Source organism: Alligator mississippiensis, chromosome 1 (assembly GCF_030867095.1).
Source record: "Alligator mississippiensis isolate rAllMis1 chromosome 1, rAllMis1, whole genome shotgun sequence".
Classification (NCBI taxonomy): Eukaryota; Metazoa; Chordata; order Crocodylia; family Alligatoridae; genus Alligator; species Alligator mississippiensis.
In genome coordinates this window covers 54,418,286-54,441,809 of record NC_081824.1, presented here as the reverse complement: position 1 = coordinate 54,441,809, position 23,524 = coordinate 54,418,286, and the positions used below count along the sequence as shown (strand labels likewise).

The 23,524-nt window shown below is 42.4% G+C and overlaps 1 protein-coding gene across 1 annotated transcript in view; it reads left to right on the top strand.

Moving 5' to 3' along the window:
• LOC109285507 (protein eyes shut homolog) overlaps nt 1-4,027 on the top strand; it is a 131,975-nt gene extending 127,948 nt beyond the window's left edge. The window contains exons 5-7 of the mRNA XM_059723135.1: nt 1,618-1,784; nt 2,050-2,194; nt 3,981-4,027. Coding sequence (XP_059579118.1) covers nt 1,618-1,784; nt 2,050-2,194; nt 3,981-4,027 — 359 coding nt within the window. The remainder of the gene's footprint in view (nt 1-1,617; nt 1,785-2,049; nt 2,195-3,980) is intronic.
• Nucleotides 4,028-23,524: the final 19,497 nt, after the last annotated feature.

Here is a 23,524-nt window from a genome sequence, read left to right as displayed (position 1 = left end):
TGAAAGCATTACGGCCAGCATTATACTTTTTACTACTAGTTTCAGTAAGTACTAAATACAAAATAAAATGAAGGCAAGAAATATATGAAAATAAATTCTTATCTGCTAGAAATGAGTGGTCTCCTGGTAGAGAGGCAAGGATTTTTGTGGGACATGTCTTTTATTGGACCAACTATATGGTTGGGATAAGGTTAGACAAGCTTCCAAACGTAAGACATTCCTCATCAGGACCTGACAGATCCCACAGTGGCACATAATTCAGCTTTAGTACTCTATTCATAATAATGATACTGCAGAAAGCACAGGTGAAAATCTGTAAATCATTATGCATTATGGAAAAAACCCTTTATTGCTTCTTCCAATTTAGAACTGATGCAATTGCACCAAGGCTAAGGACAGAAATTACACATAAACCAGTTCAAGTGATCAGTGCACATAAACCAGTTTGAGAATGAAACTGGTTTGAGATAAACCTGGTTGAATGTAGTATCAGATTTAACTAATTTGGTTCAAATCAGGTTATGCAATGTCTATCCCAGACCCCTTGCTGATTTAAATTAAATCAGACTCCCCCAGCATCCCAGCAATCTGGGCTGGGTGGGTCTCTCTGCTCCACAGCAGGGCTGGCCTTTCCCCTCTGCTCCCTCGCTGCAGCTTCAGCAGTCTCTGCAGGCATCTGCCTGGCTTCTACTCCCCCATCCCCTCTGCTAAGCAGGCATTCCCCCGGCCATCACAGACACCTCTCAGCATTAACTACCAGACCACGTGCTGGCTACCTCCGAGCTGTGGCACACGGGACAAAGGCAGAATCAACAGATAGCTGGTAATGTCTCTCTGTTTTTTTAATGGGGTGACACTGAGTTAGCAGTGATAAACATTCCCTGCAGAGCTGTTCAGGGGGCAGGGGGGAACCCTCCCTAATCATGGGGCCTGGCCACACCCCCCTCTGCTCAGCTCTGTACAAGGGAAGGGAGGGCTTCTCAAGTGAAGCCCCCCACCCCCACCAGCTTCTAGCCTGAGCCACTGCAGGCATGTGCTTGCATTTCTGGGATGTCTGTCTGGTTACAAAACCAATTTAACTTAGCCAGGTTAAACTAACCTGCAAAGATTGAATCAAAATTCAGGCTCAGGCTTTTTGAACATCTGTCTCTAGCCCAAGAAATCCCAACTTAGATCAGGGCGCCAAACTGGACTGAATAAACAAATAAGAAGAGACAATACCTTCTCTGAGGAGCTTACAATAAAATGTTGGGAAACACAATAAAAACAGAATAAATATGACACACCTGGCCACAGATTCGGTCAGATGTTCCTTTAAGATACACTCCCAGGGTGTTCTTATACCTGTAGAGGTGTCTTTCAGCCCCAAACCCCTCTCTGCTATATGCTGCTTCACCACTGAGTACAGACTGCAATTGCCAATTTCTGCCAATGGCAGAGAGGGGTTGGGCCTGAAGTACACTATTATCTTGTTTAAGAGATAGTTGACTATTGATAGGATAATAATTGTGAATAATGAAAATTTCTAGTATTGCAATCCATGGATTACAGTACTGATTATGGCTCAAATGGACTATAATAATGAGATAAATAGCCAGGCTGTTCTTGTTCTTTCAGGTTTGAATGGAGATGACTTCTTGGTGCTAGGCTTACGCAATGGCAGGGTAGTATACAGCTACAACCTGGGTTCTGGCACTGCCACTATCATTAGTAAACCACTCAACCTGACACTCACTGTTCATGTGATACATCTGGGCAGATCTCTCCGTAAAGGCTGGTTGAAGGTAAGGGACAGCTATTGAAATAAAAGCAGTTTTAGTACATATAGACATACCATCAAAATAAACTGCTATGCATCTGCAGGAAAAAAAGGTTTTAAAAAATTACACTGTTCTTATGTATCTCCATTAAGATATCCAGGAAGCAAAAGAGATGCCAGTTGTTTGTGAACAGGGTTGTGATTCCAAGGTTGGAATGGTTGAGTAATGTGAAGTTTCTGTTGGGAGTCATTTCCTTTGTTGTAAGTAATGTAAGTATTTTCATTAAAAGGTGGATAATCAGAAGAATAAAACTGTCACTTCTCCAGGGAGATTGGTTGGACTCAATGTCTTCAGTCAATTTTATGTAGGGGGCTACAGTGAATACACTCCAGAATTCTTACCAAATGGATCCAGGTTTAAAGATGGCTTTCAAGGTAAAGATCACATTATTTTTTATTCCTACTACTATCTCTAGCATAATAATAGGATTCATTAGGCAGAAGGCAGGGCAGGGTCATTGCTCAGTTTTTCACTGTTTGTTTGGGGTTTTTTGATGACCATGCTAGAAGAGGTTTAATGAAATCTTCACTTCTTCCTGTTGCTGATCAAACTGGAAACACCCAGTCTTGTTCTATTTCTTTTTCCTTACATTATCAATCAGTCTTAAGCAAGAAGGCATTGTCTTTTTATAGAGTAAAGTAGTTCAGATTCTTCTTTTACCAAGTTCTTAGTCACTCTGGCTTCTGTTACATGCATTTGGGGTGCCAGTATGAACAACAGGCTTGGTGATATGGAGAGGGGCTTTTTGGAAACTATACTGAGAGGGCCAAAATTATGCTAAAGCAAGAGGATATTTTTCCAGTGCAACAATCTTTTGAAGTTCATCCATTAGTAATTATGATTATGATTATTTTTGTACTTGTTCTTTATATATGTTTGTCTTGCTATTTCTAATAAAATGGTCCTAGTTCTCTGTGTGCCAGTACACTAATCAATACATATGATATCAAAAGATATATTTGCAGTCTAATTTTAGTCGCTTAAACCAGATATTGCTACACTCTGGATTTATAGTAGTGTAATGGAGTACAAATTCTGAATCTACTAATGGCTCAATAGCAACAAGAAAAAGGTAATTATTAATGGGTTTATGTCAGAATGACAGGAGGTTTCAAGTGGAGTCCCACAGAGATCTGTCCTAAACCTGGTTCTGTTTAATGTGTTTATTAGTTATTTGGATGCTCCCAATGGGTATACATTCAGATACATGCCTGGGCACAATTTAATGTGCCGGAGTTTTCTGCACAGAAAATTCAGGCACATTGATTGCATGTGCAGACATATCCTCTGTGAAGAATATGTCTGTGCAGTCCTGTAACATGTAGGATCCATGCCAGCAGGGGTGGGTAGAGGGAGGTATGCTTGTCAGCAGACATGCTTCCCAGGCATGCCACAGCAGTGATACCAGGCTAAGAGTATGCCTCAAGCACGTGTATTGAGAACAGTGCTCAGAAATGCATAAAATCTCTACTAATGATGTGTGAACTGCAGTTTTTCAAAGAGTATTAATTTGGCCAAATTTGGATCTGTTTTCACATGGATGACATTCCTGATACAAGGGCCACACCCTTGCTAAATGCTAAGGTCCTGCTGGGAACAGCAGAGCCATTCAAAGACAAAGTAAAGACATTTTAGTATGGGGAATGCAACATATTTTACTGAGCATCATTCTCATACATGGCTCAAGCACTTTTGCTGAAATTTTCCATGGACAGAAAATGAACCTAAGATAGATACTAGGCATTGAAAATTTCACCCCCAAAAGTTAAAGTTTGGCAAAAGTATAAACAACCAGAAAGGTCTTCTGAGGAGAAGTGCAGGGGAACCAATAATACCTTGTAACATTGGCAGCCTGCTTATAATGATGGTGAGTATTGATTTTCCCCACATTTATTATCTGACCATTACTGGATATGAGTTGATGCATCTATTTGTAGTGAATTTTGGTTTAATGCCAGCATCCACTAAACACAAATAATTAAAACAAAAAAGAAATCAACTGAAAATGTGCTTTGCACTATAAAATAGGACCGAATTTCATAATCTTCATGAAATTATTTTTTTAAATTAGCATTTTAAAGGACTTTAAATATTTTTTTTATTATATTCCAGTTACATTTTTTGTCTAACATATCATTATTTTTCATTATCATTCTGAAGATAAAGAGGAATATACTTATGCTGGAAAAACAAATCTTACTGTTTGATTGATTTATTTTTGATCATTCTGAGTTTCCAGGTCAGTGATAATTATACAGCTTTACTTAGGTAAGGGGTTCAGTTGATCTGACAGCAGGTCAGTAGTAACTGTACTAAAATAAATCCTAAGAACTGACCAGAACACAATGCAAACTTAGAGAGAGCAAGGAATGAACAAGAAAAAGGAGCCAGAAACTCTAGCATTTTAATTCCAGTTCTAAAACCAATTTCTGTTATTACCAAAGTTTACTTAGGGTATGGGCAAAAGATCAAATAGCAGTAATATATTGCTGTATTTATTCAAACCCAATATGACATGTTTTGCCCCCAGTCAGCATGTGGGAAAAAAGCCTCATCTTGGATAGGAGTACAGGCCACTGACAGGTGATCGCTCAGCTCTGACTTAGGCCCGGGGCTCAGGATGTTTGATGGGGGAGAGAGTGCAGAGGAGACTACGGGGCATGACGAGGAACTGGAAAGACTTGTGTGTTCAGCTTGAGGGCTCAGGGGAAACTACACAGCCTGGCCCTTCTTCCCCCTCCCATCTCCCCCACCCCCCACTACCTTCTGCTTCCATGCTGGTCCCTCCAGCCCTGACACATCCCAGCCAGAAGGTGCCACCCCTTTTCCCTGGCCAGGCTGGGATGTAACCAGGCTAGGGCCTCTACTGCTGCTGACTGCTCCAGAGCCAGAGCAGAGCTGCACCAGAAGGTAAGAGGGGAGGGGCAGGCAAAGAGGACAGGTGGTAGAGGTCAGGCACAGGCATGAGGGAGCAAAGGGTAGGGGGTAGGGGAGCTGGTTGCAGGGAGGACCAGGGAGTAGGGGAAAAGGACTGGTAGGGCAGTCACTGACACAGGAGCTGGGGTAGGGGCAGGGGTCTGACCTGTTGCCCCTGCTGTTGTTTTCCCCTTCATAGCAGCTGCAGGGAGGGGGATACATATAAAATGACCTTCTACAAATTAGATTCCAGACATGGAAAATTATAAATACATTATAATTTACATCTATAATTGAATTAGTGGGGGTTGTCTTAAAATCAAAGTCATCTTGGATTTGGGTAGGTCCTGTAGATGGTGCTGATTTACTTTGATGTATGGTAACTCTCAGTCTGCCCTGTGGTAAGTGAAAATTACACCAGAACAATCTAGCTTTGATTCATTGAGGATTGATCTGCCCCCTTTTATCTTTCACTTACTACAGAGAAGATGGTGGGAAGACAAGGTAAAGGCGTTTCAACATAGAATCATAGCAAGTCAGGTTTTGAAGGGGCTTCAGGAGGTCATCTAGTCCAACCTCCTGCTGAAAGCAGGACCATCCCTAACCATATCATTTCAGCCAGGGCTTTGTTGAGCTGGGCCTTAAAAACCTCCAAGGATGGAGATTCTACCATCCCTTTAAGTTACCTGTTCCAGTGCTTCACCACCCTCCTACTGAGAAAGTCTTTCCTAATATCCAATCTAAAACTCCCTTGATGCAACTTGCTCCTTGTTCTGTCATCTGTCATCACTGAGAACAGTCTCTCTCCATCCTCTTTGGTAGTTAAAGCCTATTATCAAATCCTCTCTCAGTCTTCTCTTCTGCAGACTAAATAAACCTACTTCCCTCAGCCTCTCTCAGTTCCCTCAACATCTTGCTGACATCCATGATATACGCAGTTTATTCAATGCCATGAAAGCCATCTATGGTCCAAGAACTCAGGGACCAACCCCGTTTAGACCTAAGAATGGAGGACACCTGATCAAGGAAAGGGGAGCCATCAATGTTTGTTGAAAGCAGCATTTTGAAGACCCAATTGAGACACTATTGTTGACAAGAGTGTTCTCAACTCCATCCTACAACACTAGTCAGAGATGATCTTGGAATCCCTCCAACCCTTGACAAGGTAAGGAAAGCCATCAAGCAGATGAAGAATGACAAGGCATCTGGAGCTGATGGAATCCCCACCAAAATCTTCAAGCAGGGAGAAGAGGAGCTCATATCACAGCTCCACGTCCTCATCTTAAAGGTTTTGGAATATGAGGAAATCCCAGATGACCTCAGGGTTGCCATGATTGTGACAGTCTTCAAGAAAGGAGACAAATCTGACTGTGGATATTACAGAGGGAATCACCACAGGAAAGGTCATTGAGAGAACCTCCTGAACCATATCCTTCCACTTGCTGAAGAGCTTCTCCTTGAATCTCAGTGTGGGTTTAGGGCATCAAGAGACACAACTGACATGATCTTCACAGATCATCAGTTGCACAAAAAATGCAAAGAATAACATAAACCTCTCTACATGGACTTCTTTGACCTCATGAGAAGCACTGTAGAGGTTCCTTCTGAAGTATGGCTGCCCACCATAATTTGTCACCATTCTTTGCCAGCTCCCTTGTGGTAAGCAAGCGGTGGTTCTCAGTAATGTATCTATCACAGATCCCTTTGAGGTTAAGATGGGAGTTGAGCCAGCTGTGCCATCACTCCGACACTCTTCTTGATATTCCTTAGTGTGATGCTACATCTGACCATCAACAAGCTTCCAGTCAGAGTGGAGCTAAACTACTGAATGGATGGTAAGCTGTTTAATCTCAGTGGACTCCAAGTCAAAACCAAGATCATCCTAAATTCAGTCATCAAGCTCCAGTACACTAATGATGCTATAATCTGTGCTCATTCAGAAGCAAAATTTCATTCAATTGTTGACATCTTTATTGAGACATGTAAGAAAACGTGATTGGTGCTTATCAGTCAGAAGACTAAGGTCCTCCATCAACAAACTCCTAATAAGCAATCCCTGATTCCAGTAATTCAGATTCACATTGAGACATTTAGTATTGCCCATACCTGGAGAACATTGAGTATTGCCCATACCTCAGAAGCCATCTCTCACAGAAGATTGACATTGATGAAGAAATCCAACAGCACCTCAGATGTGCAAGTGCAGCCTTCAGACACCTGAGGAAACAGATGTTCGATGATCACAACATCAGATCTGAAGCCACACTCATGGTTTAGCAAGCAGTTGTAATCCCCACCTCACTGTATGAAACTGAGGTGTGGACAATGTATGGAAGATACCTCAAGTCAGAGAAGTACTATTTGTCAGAGCTGATTGGTTGAGTGCCTCGGTACAGTAGAACTTTCTAGCACAAGGCACGGTGAGACAGGGGAATTCTCGTCACAGTGGAGAGCCCCGGCGAGGAAAAGTTCCCGCCGTTCATATGCAAATGCACATACTCTAATTGGCTGGTTTCAAATTATTCCTACGTGGCAGCTGGCAATTGGCTCGCTAGCCGTATAAAGGGTTGGAGTTGTTTCCACCCAGGTTGGAGAACTCCGTGCTCATCTCAGAGTGGAACCTGGCGGTCTGATCACCCGCAACGACTCCCCGTTGACGATCCCCCTGACATACCCCCGTGTTTTGCATGCTCGAGTTACCCGGTTTAAAGATATCTCGTCTTACAAGAGCTCCTCGGTTTGATTGGAACAGAAGTTTGAAGTTTGTAACTTTCTTCCTACGCTGTACATCGTGACAGTGTAAGTAAAGCCATCTTTGTTTGAACCAGTACGCGTTTGTGCCTAATTCTATTCCAGCCGTCGCAAGTACCCATCTGTACATGCCGGGTTTGTGGCCACAACCCAGCCGACCCTTTCCCGGATCCCAAGCTCGGTCACCCACACTATTAACACTGCCTGTGGAAGTTCCTTTGAATCCATTAGGAAAGCAGACACACCAACATTAGTGTCTTCTTGCAAGCAAACACCACAAGCATTGAGGTGATTATCATCCAACATCAACTTCACTGGGCCAGCCACATCATCTGGATAGCTGATTCCAGAAGCAAGTTTTATTCTCCCAGCTTAGTCAAGACACCCACTCAAGAGGAGGTCAGAGAAAGCACTTTAAGGATGTCTTCAAGGCCAACTTGAAAAACTGCAATATCAACCTCAACTAATGGGAGATTGTTGCCCAGGGCTGCCCCAAATAGAGGTAGGATATGTTGCAAGGAACTGATCTCAATACTTTGAACCCTTACAACAACAACAGGAGGCAGAAAAGCAGGAGCATCATAAACAACATGTTGCAGACCAAATCAAGAATCCAGAGTCACCCACCCCACACAGAAACACGTGCCTCAGTTGCAACAGAGTCTGTCAATCCCATTTTGGCCTCATCAGCCATCTGCAGACCCACAGATAAGACAATCATGGAAAATTATGAAGGATTCCTGAAGAAAAAGACTGCAGAGTAAGAACAGGTCCCATACAGCTAGTGCTCTGGGATAAACCCCAACCCTCTGTTAACTTACCTGCAGTTTAATCATACCCATACCATAAAGTCCACATTTTAAAAATTAACCACTGAATTTTAAGTATTTAACTTGAGCAGCTTTGACCTGATTTTGAAGATACCAGGTATCCAGCACTCACACTGCATGCTCTAGGAGCTGTGGGTACCCAGCACTCTGGAAGATGCTTAGGAGCCAGATTTTTAAAAAAGTTCACACCTAGCCTTTTTCATTTATATAAATCAGTGGCCCAGGGCCAGGACCTGAACACTTTTTGAAAATTCCTGCTCCAATTCTGGCTGTTGAACATTTCTGAAAACTTGGTCTTAGTTTTGTAAAGCCAAATACCACAAAATTTGGTCAGGAGAACTCAAATATCAGTGTTGAGGAACGTGGTTTTAATATTTCCAGGCCTGATTCTCCATTCTATTGAACTCTGTGTAGCAACTTATATATGTTCAGAGTAAAAATCTATACACTTCTTTAGTAGCATTATTTAAAACCCCATTGTACCCATGTTGCTCATCCGTATTTGCTTCCAAAACATGCAGAACAACATCTGATTATTTGTACCTTAGGCCTTATCTGTATGGAAAAATTGCATTTCAAACTGATTTAGTTAAGGTGGTTTAAAAATCCATGTGGACTGTGTGATTTCAGTTTAAACCAGGTTTATTTCACTTCTCTTTATTCTCTTGGTATATGTTTAAGTTAAATTGTCATCAGTCATAGGGTATTTCTTCAGTAAGAAAAATGTGATTTGTTTAGTACATGTTAGCAGGGGAGTTGAGTTTAGTTTTGTTTTTTATTTTCATGATTATTATCAAGTCAAGATTAAATACTGAGGGGTGTTTAAGATTTACTTAAACTAGCTAACACGGGTGAAAATTACAACCGTTGTATCCACCTTATCCACAGTTGCATCTGCACTGGTTTAACTACATCAGTTTTAAAAAATTGTGAAATCAATTAACTTTTATCTGTAGACAAAGCTTTAGTTTTTTGTACTTTCTGGACCTGAGAAAAGGTAACCTTCAGTTTGAGCAGTAGATACAGTTTACCGTTCTGGATACTCTAACCAAACAGTCAATATTGCTGCAGCTTGTGAACTGCAGCCTCTACTTGGCCTCCTTCTGCACTGCCAACAACTCCCTCCCCCCAGCAACACCATCTGAGAGTACCTTGTACTGGGAACAGATTTAACTTTACTAGTGAATGTTAAAAAGGGAGTTACAAAGTTGGAGGGGGAAAAAGAGATACAAAGACCTGGACAAGGGTAGCTACATGGTACAGGGTAGGTGGAGGGAGGATGCAGCTAAGCTACATAGTAAGAATGCAGCCTGCTTAACTCTGGGGTGGGGGTTAGGGAAGCTAAAGGTGTGACACTTACAAAGAAGAGAAGAAACAAAATGCTCTGCATAAGAAAGTCACATTGTTACAGAGGTGTGTCCTCAACGTTTTTACAGGACACACACAGATACAAGTAATGGTTTGTGGAGTACAATTGCAAGGGTGAGGGAGAGTCCAGGTATAATCATGATCCATTGGAGGCAGGTGGCAAGGCCAGGCAGTCCTCTCTAAATCACTTCTTACCTGTGGTCTGTTAGAGTCTACAATCTGGCACTCACCTGTCATGCGTTCAGTATAGATGTCCATTAAATATGTGATAGTGTCAGACACCATGAAGTGCCTCATCAGCAGGGATCCTGGTTTTCTCTGATAGAAATGAAATTCCCCAATTTTAAGATTAAAAAAAGGAACCCAAAATACACCTTTTCTGTGATTAAAATGAAATGCCACTAATAAATAGATATATCTGTAGTGGTGTTTCATTTTAATCATGGAAAAATGTGGATTTTGGGTTCCTTTTTTAAATCCAAAAATTAGGGATTTTTGTTTTGTCAGGGAAAACCTAGATCCCTGCTCATCAGTTTGGCATAGTGGTGGGATAGTTGGCAGGTGTTCAGGAGACTCTTGTTGCTGGGATTCCATGCTCCAGGCACGCCAACCATCAGCACCATGACCATCACCTTGTTTCCCTGGCTCCTCAGGGTGTCCACCGGCAGCTGATACTTTGCCACCTTCTGCTCATGGGCTTTAACAAAGGCTTGCTGCCAGTCCTCAAATGGGATGGTGACCTGAGACAAAAGGTGTGGGTGACCACCACAACATCACAGAGCTCACCCATGAGGACGATATTGGCACTTGCTGGTGGAGGACATGCAAGATCTTGTTGCTGGCCCAGAGTGGCAGGTGCAGCCACTTCTTCAGCAGCCATTTCAGCTCATCATGTACCTTCTTGAGAGGGATATTGAAGACTGCTGAGCCTCTCAGGATGAATGACATGTGTGGTATAAGGAATGTGTTCGCCACATTGATCTTCTGCTGGAGACCAGCAAGGATGAATCCAGCTTGGAGGCATCCTTCACAATCCTACGGATAGTTTCCTCCAGCATCTGCTTCTCCCAGGTAAAGGATAGGTGTTCCCATGTGGAGGTGCCTCGGGTGCCATCCCTCAGGTGCCTCATTTTCTTGCCCTGGGCAGTAATGATAGAGTCCAAGATGGTGAAAATGTGGTGGTGGGGCATGGAAACAAAGGCATTGGAGATGTCCAGCCATGCCACTGCACATGCCAGGTGTCATCCAGCACCATCTAGGGCACAAAGCTGTGCTCATAGCACCCTTCTTTCCTTTCTGGCCTATATGGCTCAGGCTGATGGTCTTCCCATTCACCACCCAATCAATCTTGATCTTAGCTCAAAAGCCCGAAGTACATAAGTAGCAAGCCCCTGGCAATAGATCGTTGACTGGGAGTATAATACCTTCTGGGTGCTGTACTGAGGACCAGCTTGATCCCCTACCTCTCCAGACTCCAGGGACCATGGATTTATAATTGGAAGAGTTCTCCCCCACCTCCTTCATAGCTATACCCAGCACAAAGACTGAAGGGCACCTAGGCTTGCTAAATTTGTACTATTTTCTTTCTTGCACTTATTCATAGTTGGCTTTCATACCATTCACATTTCCCCTGGTAGGTTGTATTCTTCTAAATCAGTGGTTCTCAACCTTTTTTTAGCATCAGAGAACCCTCCACAATTTTTTTTTTTTAATATGACAGAATCCCAGGTTGAGCATCCCTGTACTATTGCAATGTGCTTCATGTGTTTTCGATGGAAAGTACATAGAAGAGGCATAGAGAGGACATAAAAAACCTTCTTGGATTGAAAGAGGGAGTTGGACATGATTAGCCAAAATATATCTTTGAATCACTCAGATATAAATCAATAGCAACACTCTTCATTCAAGACTTCCTCTGAGTAGGCATATGATTTTTAATCATTCAAAACAGGGCACCATTGAAGAGTTACAAGCAGACACACTGTAGATCTTTTATTTTTCTGAAAACTGTTAGAGACTTTGACCATTTTTAAAAAATCCTTATTGAATCTGAGTTACTGTGTCTCTTGCTCTGCCTGTTTAGACAGTGAGTTAATTGTATCTGTTTGAGGAGTTCATGAAGAGTTAATTCAATGTCCAGTGACTGTAGGAGATTTTATACAAAAATAACTTACACTGCATGGCTCCTCCAAAATGAAACCGACTGCCTCAGCTTACCTCTTTTTCTGAGCTAGGATGTAGCGGCTGCCACCATAAATAGCTGAAAGCAGGTAAAACTGCTCCATACACCTCCCACAGCCACCCAGGTAAGCTGCATCATGTGTATTCTCCTATGTTAAGGCTCTCTTCATTAAGCATGATCAGCCTAAAACAGGCAGAACAGCCTTTAGTGCTGCAGCCCTTCCTGGTCGAACCCCATGTGGCATCTCCCAGAAGCAAAGGTACATTGAGGGGAGGTGGAACTGTCTGATGTGCTTCTGTTTCCAAGAAGACCAGGGGAGGGGGGAGGGAGCAGGTGCCATGATAAGATGGGCTGCAGCATAAGCCAGCTCTCCTGCCCACTTTGTGTCAGAAAACCCTACTGCAGCCAGGAGGACATGCATATGCTACAGCTGCTTGGAGCACTTCTAACTAGCTGTGGAGGTGGAGCCTGCATGATGAGGAGCCCCCCGAGGTGACCTCTCAGTACCCTGGGGTGCCACCGAACCAGCTGAGAAGTACTGGTATAAATCCTACTTTTGCATTTGTTCCCAAGTCTGGACTGGTGAGTTTTACACTTGTTCGTCAATAAAATATTTGTTTATAGTTCAAAAGCATTGCTATTCATTCTGCCCAACAGATGCAAAAGTCAGTTGTTAAATGAGATTCCCATACACTATTAGCCCGCTACATGAGAAGCCAGCAAGCCAAATGCAGCTGCACTACTAATAATTTACGCTTAACAGATGCACATTTCATGAGATGGGGACAGCTCAATAAATACAAATCTCTTTCTAAAAGAAAAGTAAAAAAGACAGTCAGCCTTACAAGCAAGGAGTCTGTTCCAGGTATTCAGTGTGCGGAGCAAAAATAACACAAAGGCAGTCCTCCCAGCACAGCCACTGCTGATGATCCCAAGAAGAGAAAGAGTGCAAGCAATCTTCCTGCATGCAGATTCACTGCTCTGCTCCTCCATGGAGCCCTGGTAGCATGTAAGCATAGTTTGCACACACTTGGTTGTCGGTATCTCTCAAATAAAATCTCTCTCCTGGTTGTCACTACATACTAGTCATGGCTCTGGCTGTTCTAACCACTCTGTCAGTCTCTCTTGCTTCACATCCTGACACTTGCACAGGTCCCCATCCTTGCTCTGGCAGATGTTGTGCAGGATACAACTGGCACCTAAACCCCAAGCATGTACCTCCTACCTGCATCCATCCTGACACTGAGTTCACATCACCTTGACATCAGCTGCTCAAAGATTCATTCAACAGTCATCCTGCAATTGCTCTGTCAGTTAAGCAGTTTCCTTCTGCAATCTCTTCTGGCTGATCCGTGGCACAGTTAAGTAGGCAAATTCACAGAATATCAGTGGAGATAACCTTACACTGTTTTTCTCTGTCATGCAAGGAGGTATGGCAAACCTCTCTTCTCTCAGAGAAACCAAGGAGGAGCTGTTGAAAAATTCAGCATTGTGCACTTCTCAGGAGCACTCATCATTAGTATGGATGAATCTCCTACAGTGATCAACTAGACCTTGCTGCACAATGGGAAAAAGCCCTATTTATGAACTCCAAGGCTTGGGGAGGAAGAATTGAACTGTGTTCCATCTGTCATTCCAATACAACTGGGGAATCTCAAGCATTAATGACCTTCTATGACAGAGGAGGAAGAGTACTTTTTCAGGAAGGTGCATACATCATGCACAGCAGTACCTGCAATAGATTTGCCCATCTGAAATTGGTTCATAGTTGGCTCATAGCAGTCAGGAGTTGTTACCTTCCAGTTCCCTGTTGCTACTCACTTCTCCATGCTCAAGGGGATCCTCATGTAGGGGGTCCTCTTGCTCTGCTTTGGAGCTGGTTCTGTGCAAATTCCTAGAAATGTTGACTTCCTCATTCTGACAGCTCTCCCACCACTTCTGGGCATCCCACATCTGCAGTACCATGTCCACCTACCAATCCATGCTAGTTTTCCACGTCCAGAATCAGTCACCTACAGACATCAAACCATTCTCGTTTTCAACTGGATGTCCTCATCTTTTGTTGGGTTGCTGCCATCATGTGAGAGCTGGCCACACAGTTTTGTCAAATGTCTTTTAATATAATTGTCCATCTCAGCCACTTGGTATTGCCTTACTCACAGCAAGATTTTCATGGCTGAGGTCCTTTCAAGGGTACCATAGGGTGAATTAAGTGTTAGTACTGTTAGCTGTGCAAACATGATTCACAAGATAAATCCAGAGATCATAAATAGGTATCAGCAACGTTAAACACTTTCTGACCTGTTTTGGTCTTTCTGAATTCTTTACAACATAAGAATTGCATCGTTATTTTTCTTCAGTCAAAAATGAAGTGAAAACTAAAAGCTGTATTTTCCAAGGGTGCTTTCAATCTTTTGAAGGGCACTTTGAGTCTTAAAAGATTGAGAAGCACTGCTTTACTGCCTCACAACACTCCCCCATTCCCTTTGTGACCTCTGCGGTTCATGATCTTTTGGCTGGAAAGCCCTGGACTAGATGAAGTGCAATCCTTACATCTCTGAAGTTTTGTGGTAACCTAAATATGTACCTAGCTTACATAACCTAAATACATAGCACTGACGCACCTGAACAATCTGTTTCCTAAACAGATTTTGGTATGAAATATAGGACTTTTCCTTCCCTACGCTAGGTATAGATCTACTTTGGTCACTCATCTGAGGATGGTTGCAGGCCTTCATCTGCTTGTGATCATTCATGAGGTACCTTAGGGCCACAGGGACCTGTATAATTCTTCAGTGAAAAGCTTTAGAATATTTTCATTTTAATGAAATAATCGGATTCTTTATGGAGGAAGTTTGCTACACACGTTGCCATAGTCTGGTGCTTCCTCTCTGTCTCCTATCAGGAGATACACCTTGTGAGAGAAAAAAGGAAAATGTCCCTTGAACTTTCTTCACAGGTTTTTGGACTGCAAATCTTGCCTCCTTCAAACATGATGTCCGGTTTATAGGATATTGCAAGTGTGTCTCAGACCATACAGATGAGCAAAGTATAGCTGTCTAAAATAAAAGCCAGATTAAGCAATACCAAAGATGAATCCTCTGCCTTCAAATTAGTTTAAATACAAGATAATTTTTAGTTCATGAAAATAGTATTTTTAAAATCAAAGGAATGGTATTTACTCAGCCCGATGGAAAGTGCAATTGTAAAGCATATTCAATAAAAAGCTTTAAACCTTAACTAGACTCTTGGCATGGACTTTTGAGGTCCCTTCCAACCTTTCAATTCTATGATTGTTTAAAAAAGCAAAGGAGAAAAATTGTTACCAAATTCCTTTATTTTACTGCTCTGTTTCCCTTGTTTTATTTGTTTGCCTCAGGTTCTCACAATGTTCTGCTTTGTCTACAGGTACAGTTACATATATTTGATGGGTGGTGCTCTGGTCTGATAGGCATGCCTCTGTCTTGGTAGTTGTGGGGTTAGGGCTTTTAGTCTTAGTTCTGTCAATCATTTGCTGCAATGCTTTGGACAAAGTTATTCAACATGTATTTCAGTTTTCTTATCTGTGTAGCAAAAATTGTGATAACTTGCCTTGAGCTAACAAATGAAAAGGGCTATGCAACTCCTTCTGTAACATAAGCATCTCTGTGGAGAGAGATATCAGAGTATGAAACGTCATGAATCTTTCAAGTTCTAAAAGATGATGTTTGGAGAGAGAGAAAGAGAGAGATGCAGTTAAAAGGAACCGATTTTCAATAGAACGAGTCTCGTTTATGATCTGCTTTGAAGATATCTGCTTTAAGGAGTCAGGCACCAATGACTTAAAGAAACACATGGAAACTACAAATCATGTCAGCTGGGCAGCATCTTTCTCAATTTAACATAATCTTTTCGGCTAGCTGGCTGGAAATGCCACAGTGGTGTTGTGACTGGTAGCCTTGGAGCACGGGATTCTTATCCAATTAGCTGATTGTTTCACAAACTTTGTCAAACAGATGTTTCTCAATTCAGCAATTGCAAAACAGTTTTTCTGTAGAAAGACAAAGATAATGGGAAGTAGACTAAAGAAAAATTATAGTAATTAAATAAAAAAATGGGGGAAGGGGATATAAAAAGAGCACTCTCTTATTACACTGCTGTTCCCTTATGAAAAAACAGGGTTGGTTTCTGATTTCAGATAATTTCACTGGACTTGTATCAGAACCTGCCTGAGGCTTCTCACAAGTGAAAATGGATTAGGTGGTTTCAGTTTAGCCCTTAGTACAAATTTGGCCGTGTTTGAAAGCCTCCGCACCATTTGGGACAGTGGGCAGTGTCTGCTCAAAAGAGGCCCAAAAATGGGAGAGCAAGGGGAAGGTGTGTCAGAACTGAAGGGCATTCATAAGTGCAGCTCCCTGGGGAAGTTTGCATGGCGCCAACCTGTCCTTTGCCACACACCAAATTTTCACTGTACGTCCCTCAACAACATCAAAATTGACTTTAAAAAGACAGGGAAGAAAGAGAACACGATTGAGCTCATGAGGCTAAGTAGAAAACTCTCTGGTATACTGTCACGCTGCTTTATTTACATGTGTTCAGAAAGTTGATTCTATACTGAATGCTTTTCAGGTGATTATACAGTTAAATCAACCGTCCCCACCAATGCCACTTTATTTTGTGGCTGACCTTATCAGTTCTTTGGAACTCACTGTGCTTTCCTGAATATTTACACAGGGCTCTGGACAGCTTTTACTTAGTATTCTAGCAGGAGTTGAGAGAACAGAGCATGCTTTATCCAATACTGACAAACAGATGAAACATTATTTAGGAGTGACTGAGAGTGTGTTGAGCAAGAACAAACAGCACTAAAAAACATGAAAGGATACTACATGCATATTGCAAATCATTTCCAAATTAGGTTATATTTAAATTGATTAACATGAGCTCTAAAATTGCCAGTTATGTAGCAATATAAACAGAGCTGCAAACTACATACACTAACAAAAAATGTTGCCTAAAAAAATGGGGCACAGTTCCTCTTTTTAAAAAATCAGATTTTACTATCAAAGCTATTATTCCTCTTACCATAAAATTCATAAGCGCAAGATTACATTGTTCAAAACCAATTTCATTAACACATAAATCTCATATGCTTTCTACTTTGTGCAGAATGTGTTGATATTCTTATGCATAAACAGGCAGCAATAATAACAATGAAATATAGAAAAAAAGAAAATAAGAAAAACTTGACTTTGAAGCATAACTCTAAAGTCATCTGGAGTTGGGTGCTAAACTATATTATCTACTTAAAGTGAATAAGCACCTACATCCCTATTTGGACTCCTAAATGAAAGGGCCCTAGTTTTCAGAGAAATGCTATACCTGCAGAGCTAAAGACCTCAGGGAAATTTACAATATGCAGCATTTTTTTCCCCAAATGGGTTATTTATTTATTCATCCAAGTTAGAAAATATGAGCCAACATCATTTCTAAGAGACAACTTTGTTGGACATGCTATGCAGAGATCTGGCCGGCTGTTTGAATTGTTAGGATGGACTGGTCTGGAGATGTTCCATCATAGAGATTTACCTAAGCAACCCCACTACTGAGCCTCAGACAGTTTCTGTAGCTACTGCTCAGGCCTCAGCTATACATGCCTAGAAACCCTGAGGCGACAATGGCAAAGGCAGGATCAAAGTGGCTGAAGATTCTTACCAAAGCTCCACCGTCATATCAGCCTTTTCCTGCATTCTTGTGGAGAAACAAATCAAGTGGTGCTTTATGCAGGAGCTTATGTTTATGCTTTATGCAGGAGAATGATACTGTGCCAAGATTGGCAAAAGCATCTACCTCTGTAAAGGTTGTGAAATCTGTTGAATTATATACCTGGAAACAGAACTATCAGGTTCCAACAGAAAGCCTATTCCATGTCAGCTGTAAATGTTGAGAAAGGAACTTAAATCATCAGCACCCAGATATGCTTTAATTTAAAGTGCATTGTCAAGCAGAAGATGAGCTAACACATAAAACCTAAACCCCAGATCCTAAAAGGGATATGAAGAATATGCTCATTGAATAAGTATATTAAGTTGTAAAACTGTATACAGTCTTTAGGGCATTACGGAACTATGCTGTCTACTTTAAATGATTTCTGTTTGGCAGGGGACTCACATAAAGCAAAGATCCCAGCAGCAAACTTTTCTGGTCCCCTTTCATCAGCCACATTCAGAAAAAGAAGAAAGTCTACTCTCGAGATCTCATGTGGGTAGGACAGGAAAAAGGAGGGAAACAGTAGCACTCTGGTGTCTACCCACAAAAAAAAAGGCCCTTTGCTGCTCAGGCTTGACTTACTGCCATCACTCCATCCCTTAAGAAGCACCAGCACTCCCTCTGAAGGGTGGAAAGTTATAACTGCATTAAGTCTAACTCTTGCAGTACCTTCTTCATCTGTGCCAGCACTGTGTTAGGGAGATGGGTTAATGCTGCTCTCATTTTCTGCTCGCTGTTCCCCTTTCACCCTGTTCAACCACTGCAGTGGCTAACAGAATGAGAGGAGAGCTAAATAAGGATGGATAAAAAAGAAGACTTATGACCAATGGAGTGGGGAGGAGAACCATGGGGGATGAAAGATCAGGAAGAGGACCATGAGAAAGTCTACACAGAAATTTAGAGTTGACCCTAAGGGTCCCCACAACTAACCTAAGCCATGTGTCTAACCCACACCAAGGGCTATCCACATTGTGCTTCTTTTTCTTCAAGTGGAGCCTTTCTAGGAATCAATCTGCACACTGCTTGTCTCTCCTAGGCTTGGTTCCAATCTGGGGTAATAAACCCAGAAAGTGAGGTAAAGGTTGGCTGGAAGTCAAAAAATGGGATGCTGCAGGAAGGCCTTCTGTGCTTGCAGCCTGCAGCACATGAGCAAGTTCCAGATATGCTGTAGGGTGGGCAAGCCAAGAGGCATGCTGAGCCTCAGGCCTTGAAGTTCAGCAGAGCTTCCATGCCTGAGGTAAACTATCATCTAGGGTTGATCTTTGGGGCTTTTGGTGTCAATGTTTAGCAGGTACAGACTTGTGGGCAGCCCTCAGGTCAGCCTCTACTGGCCTTGTAGACATAGTCTGTGCAAGTGGAAATTGGAGACAGGAAGGAGCAGGTGTGGTGAATGAAAGATAGAGGCAGTGGCACAGAAAAAAGTGACTGGGAAAAATAGTTATAATACATAAGAGGAAAAAGAGACCTCCCTTTGAACCAAAAACAATTTCTGTCTGTGGTAATTAAAGATCAGTTTATGCATTACACTCCACACAGCTTTTTCAGTGTGATGTAAAGTCTTTAGAAGGTCTAAAATGACACAGGTTCCCCCATGTTGCATAACTGTCCATAGAACTCCAACAACTACGAAATGTTAGAATTCTACATTAGGTGTAACCTAATGTATTTAATGAAATATATGATACTTCCTTCTCACACTTTAGAGATAGGAAGCTCTGGCAAGTCTGTAACAAAAAAAAGTAACTTCAGAATCTTTAGGGGATGTGTCATTGAGCTACTAAATGCCAGGTTTGGCTGTGTCATTGGAGTGTGAAAAGGTCCCTGTCCTCTACCAGTTCTTAGTGGATAAATAATCTTGCCCAAGGGAAAAATCCTCACATCATAAATAGTAAAAGGGATTTGCAAGTCAAATACCCTGGTGATGAATGGGCAGATACTTGCAACCAGCTCAGAACTATATCAATAAATCTGAAGGCAAAGCAATTACATTCAACTATATTCCCAGAATTGACATGACTGCATATGATAAATATAATGCTGATGATAAATATCCAGACTGTGAGACATTTAATGGCAACATTTTAAGTGTTTTCAATACCTGTTGAAAAGTGTAATAACATGACACCTGGACATCCAGCATGTCTATCAGCTGTTAATCTGTTTCCCCCATGATTTCACAAAATAATGCAAAAGTAGATGAAGGGCTTTTTCTTTTCAATGTTAAACACCTGCTTCCCACCTTCCCACCTTAGCATGCTTTATGGGTAGTTGGTATCTCTCAAGTTAAATTATATAAATTAGATTTAAAATAGTATGAAAATCTCCACAAACAAAGTTGCCCTAGTTTTATTAAATGGATTTAAAATCCAAACTTACTTAGATGGTTAAGTCCTATTTTCAAAAATTAGGTTAGTGATGATCATGTAGACAAACTGGATGTTTTCAAATCAGAACAGCAGATCATGATGAAATTCATCCCTATAATATTCAAGGAAGTGGCTGAGGTAATTGCAAAGCTATTGGCTATTATCTTTCAGAACTCATGGAAATCAGGCAACTAGAAAAGGATCAATATAGTGGTCATCAGTACAAAAGGATATAAGAAAGACCCAGGAAATTACAGACTGGTCAGCCTAACTTGTTACCTGGGATCCTTGAGCATATAATCAACACAAGGAAGATAACAAGTGATAGTAACTGGATAATAGGTAATAAGTAGCTGACAACATAGATTTTTAGTACTTACTTAATCTGTTTCTTTATATGAGAAGATGAGGGTGAATATGATATACCCTGAATTTAACTAGTATTTTAGCACTGTTTCCTGTCACATTCTCATAAGGAAGATTAAAGAAATACTGCCTTGATGAAACTACTTTAAGGGTGTTGATATGCATGCTCTGGGAAGTGGGAGGGGAGGTGCTTTAATTAGAGTGGCTCTGATATATGTGACACTCTGGATGCTTTAATTAGAGCTGCTCTAATTAAAGTGCCCAGAGCATCACATATATCAGCATCCCTGCACTGAGAAATGGTGGTGAGAGTGTTTTAACTGAAGTTCATCAAAAGAGCCTAAAGTGTGCTGTGCGGAGACCGTGAATGCTATGTGCCCCCAGAGACTAGGGGGGGCACAGTGACCGCCCACAGGCAGTGAAGGTGGTGGTGGCAGCGGCAGGGACATGGCAGTGGCAAGTGGAGAACTACCGCAGGCAACCATGGTGATGTCGGTGGCAGAGGGGGGGTGGGAAGCACCGATTAGTGGTCAGCAACCACCCGCAGAAGTGGCTGGAGGCATCAACAGCAGCCAGCAGCAATCGAGGGCCACCTGCAGACACCACCAGTGGTGATGGGGGAGGGTCCTCACACGAACTGATCTGCCTTGGGCTCTACACCCTCCTTGAGCTGGCTCTGGGGTTGGGGTGGTGTGTCTCCACACAAGCTGATCTGCCCTGGCCCTGTACTAAAGCTGGCTGAAGGAGGGTGCAGGGCTCAGGGCAAATCAGCTTGTGTGGGAACCCACCCCCCACCATGGGTTTGGGTCAGCAGGACCCCACACGAGCTGATCTGCCCTGGCTCCGTACTGGAGCCAGCTCGAGCAGGGTGCAGGGCCCAGGGCAGATCAGCTCATGAGGGAACCCTCCCCTGCCCCAGGATTGGAGTGGCAGGTGTCTACATGAGCTGATCTGCCCCAGCCCTGCTGGCCCCAGGCAACAGCATCTGGCTCCTGTCGGCCAGCAGGCCAATCAGGGACCTGCCAGCACCCCCAGGAGAGCTGCAGGGCCAATGCTGGAGTCCTCTCAGGGGTGCATGCCCCCAATCTGTCAGTCAGGTGACAGGAGCTGGGTGCTGCCACCTGGGGTCAGTGGCAGCACTGATCTTCCTGGCACTGAGTGTGAATTGTACCTAGCACTGATCTGTCATCTGGCAGGCAGATTGGGAACCCACACACTCAGGAGGACTCTGGGACAGCCCCTGCAGCCCTCCCAGGGGTGCAGGTAAGCTCCTGAAGATAGCTGGAAGAGAGGAGCTGGGTGCTGCTGCCTGGGACCAGGGGCAGCACCAATCTTGCTGATGCCGTTCCCAGGTGGCAGCACCCAGCTTCACTCATCTGGCAGGCAGATCAGGGGCTCACACCCATGGAAGGACTCTGCCATAGCCCCTGTAGCCCTCCCAGGGGTGTGGGCAAGCCACCAATCTGCCTGCCTGCTGCATTTTGTTTCCCCATAATAACCTATGGGTGCAACATCAAAACAGCATTGAAACAGCAAAACAGTTTCAACTAAATGAAACAGAGAAGTGCTTTGAAAATTAAATGAAATGAAACTTGAAACAAAACACTCTTCTGTTGAATCATCAAAATGGAAATCGAATCACTGTGGCAAGACCTGCAAGTTTAACATTGGTCTCTACAGTCACAAGAGAAAATGCACTACTATTGAGTAGAATAACTGAATATCCACTGTCACCCACTGATGAACAGATCCCATTATTAACTGACTGGACTATAATGCTCAAAGAGTAGTTATCAGTGGCTCAGTGTCTAATTAGGGAGAATATCAAGTGGGATTTCCAGAGGTCTGTCCTGGATCTAGTACTGTTCAATATTTTTAATGATAGTTAAAGATAGTTGGAAGATAGTTTCTTAGTTTCATAATTGGTAGGATCAGAAGGGACCTGAGCAGATCATCAAGTCCGACCTCCTGCCATGGCAGGAAAGAATGGTGGGGTCAAACGACCCCGGCTAGGTGATTATCTAGCCTCCTTTTGAAGACCCCCAGGGTAGGAGTGAGCACCACTTCCCTTGGAAGTTGGTTCCAGATCCTAGCCACCCTGACTGTGAAGTAGTGCTTCCTGATATCTAGCCTGAACCTACTTTCAGTCAACTTGTGGCTGTTATTCCTAGTTACTCCCGGTACTGCTTAGAGGAACAGGGACTCTCCCATTCCCTGCTGGTCCCCCCCCTGGTAAGTTTATAGATGGGATGGAACTGAATATATACTTAGTATATTTTTGGATGGCACCAAGATGATTTGAAGATAGGGTTACAATCCAAAATGACTTTGATAAATTGGAAAAAATGGTTTGAAATAGGAAGGAATTCAATAAGGACATATGCAACATCCTGCATGTAGGAAAGAACAATCAAATTTTCAAGTACAAACTGGGGAATGATTACCTAGGTTACAGTACTGTTCAAAATGACCTGATGATTATGCTGAACTACAAAACTGAATATGAATCAATAGTGTAAAATTCTTGCAAAAAAAGGTAATAGTATACTGGTATTAACAGGAGTTTTACATTCAAGTAATAGCAATTGATTCTTCTACTCTTTTTCAGTGCTGGCAAGGCCTCACGAGAAGAACTGTGTCCAGTGGGACACTGTACTTCAAGAAAGACAAAAAAGACAGGAGAGGAACAAAAATTATAAGAGATCTAGGAAACAGCATACATAAGAAAAGCTTGGAAGAACTGGGTTATTTAGTCTGGAGAAGATTGTGAGAGATTTAATAACTTTTGAAATATAAAAAGGTGTTTATAAAGAGAATGATAATCAACTGTTCTCCATGTCCACAGAGACTGGGACAGGCTTAAATAAATAAGTAGTGACAGGATTAAATTGCAATAAAGGAGGTTTGGGTTAGATATTAGAAAAAAGTGTCTAACTGTGCAAGTAGCTAAGTACTAAAACAAATTTCCCAGAGGTGTAACTTCCTCACTGGAAGTTTTCAAGAGCAAGTTAGACAAACATTTTTTGGATGGTCTAGATAGGGATGTTCCTGTTATAAGCAGGAAGTTGGGCTACACCACCTCCTGAGTCCCCACCAGCCATATCTGTCTATGATTCTGTCATTCTGCTTAAATGTATAGATGCACACGAAGGCCTAGGCATCCAAGCAATTAGATGA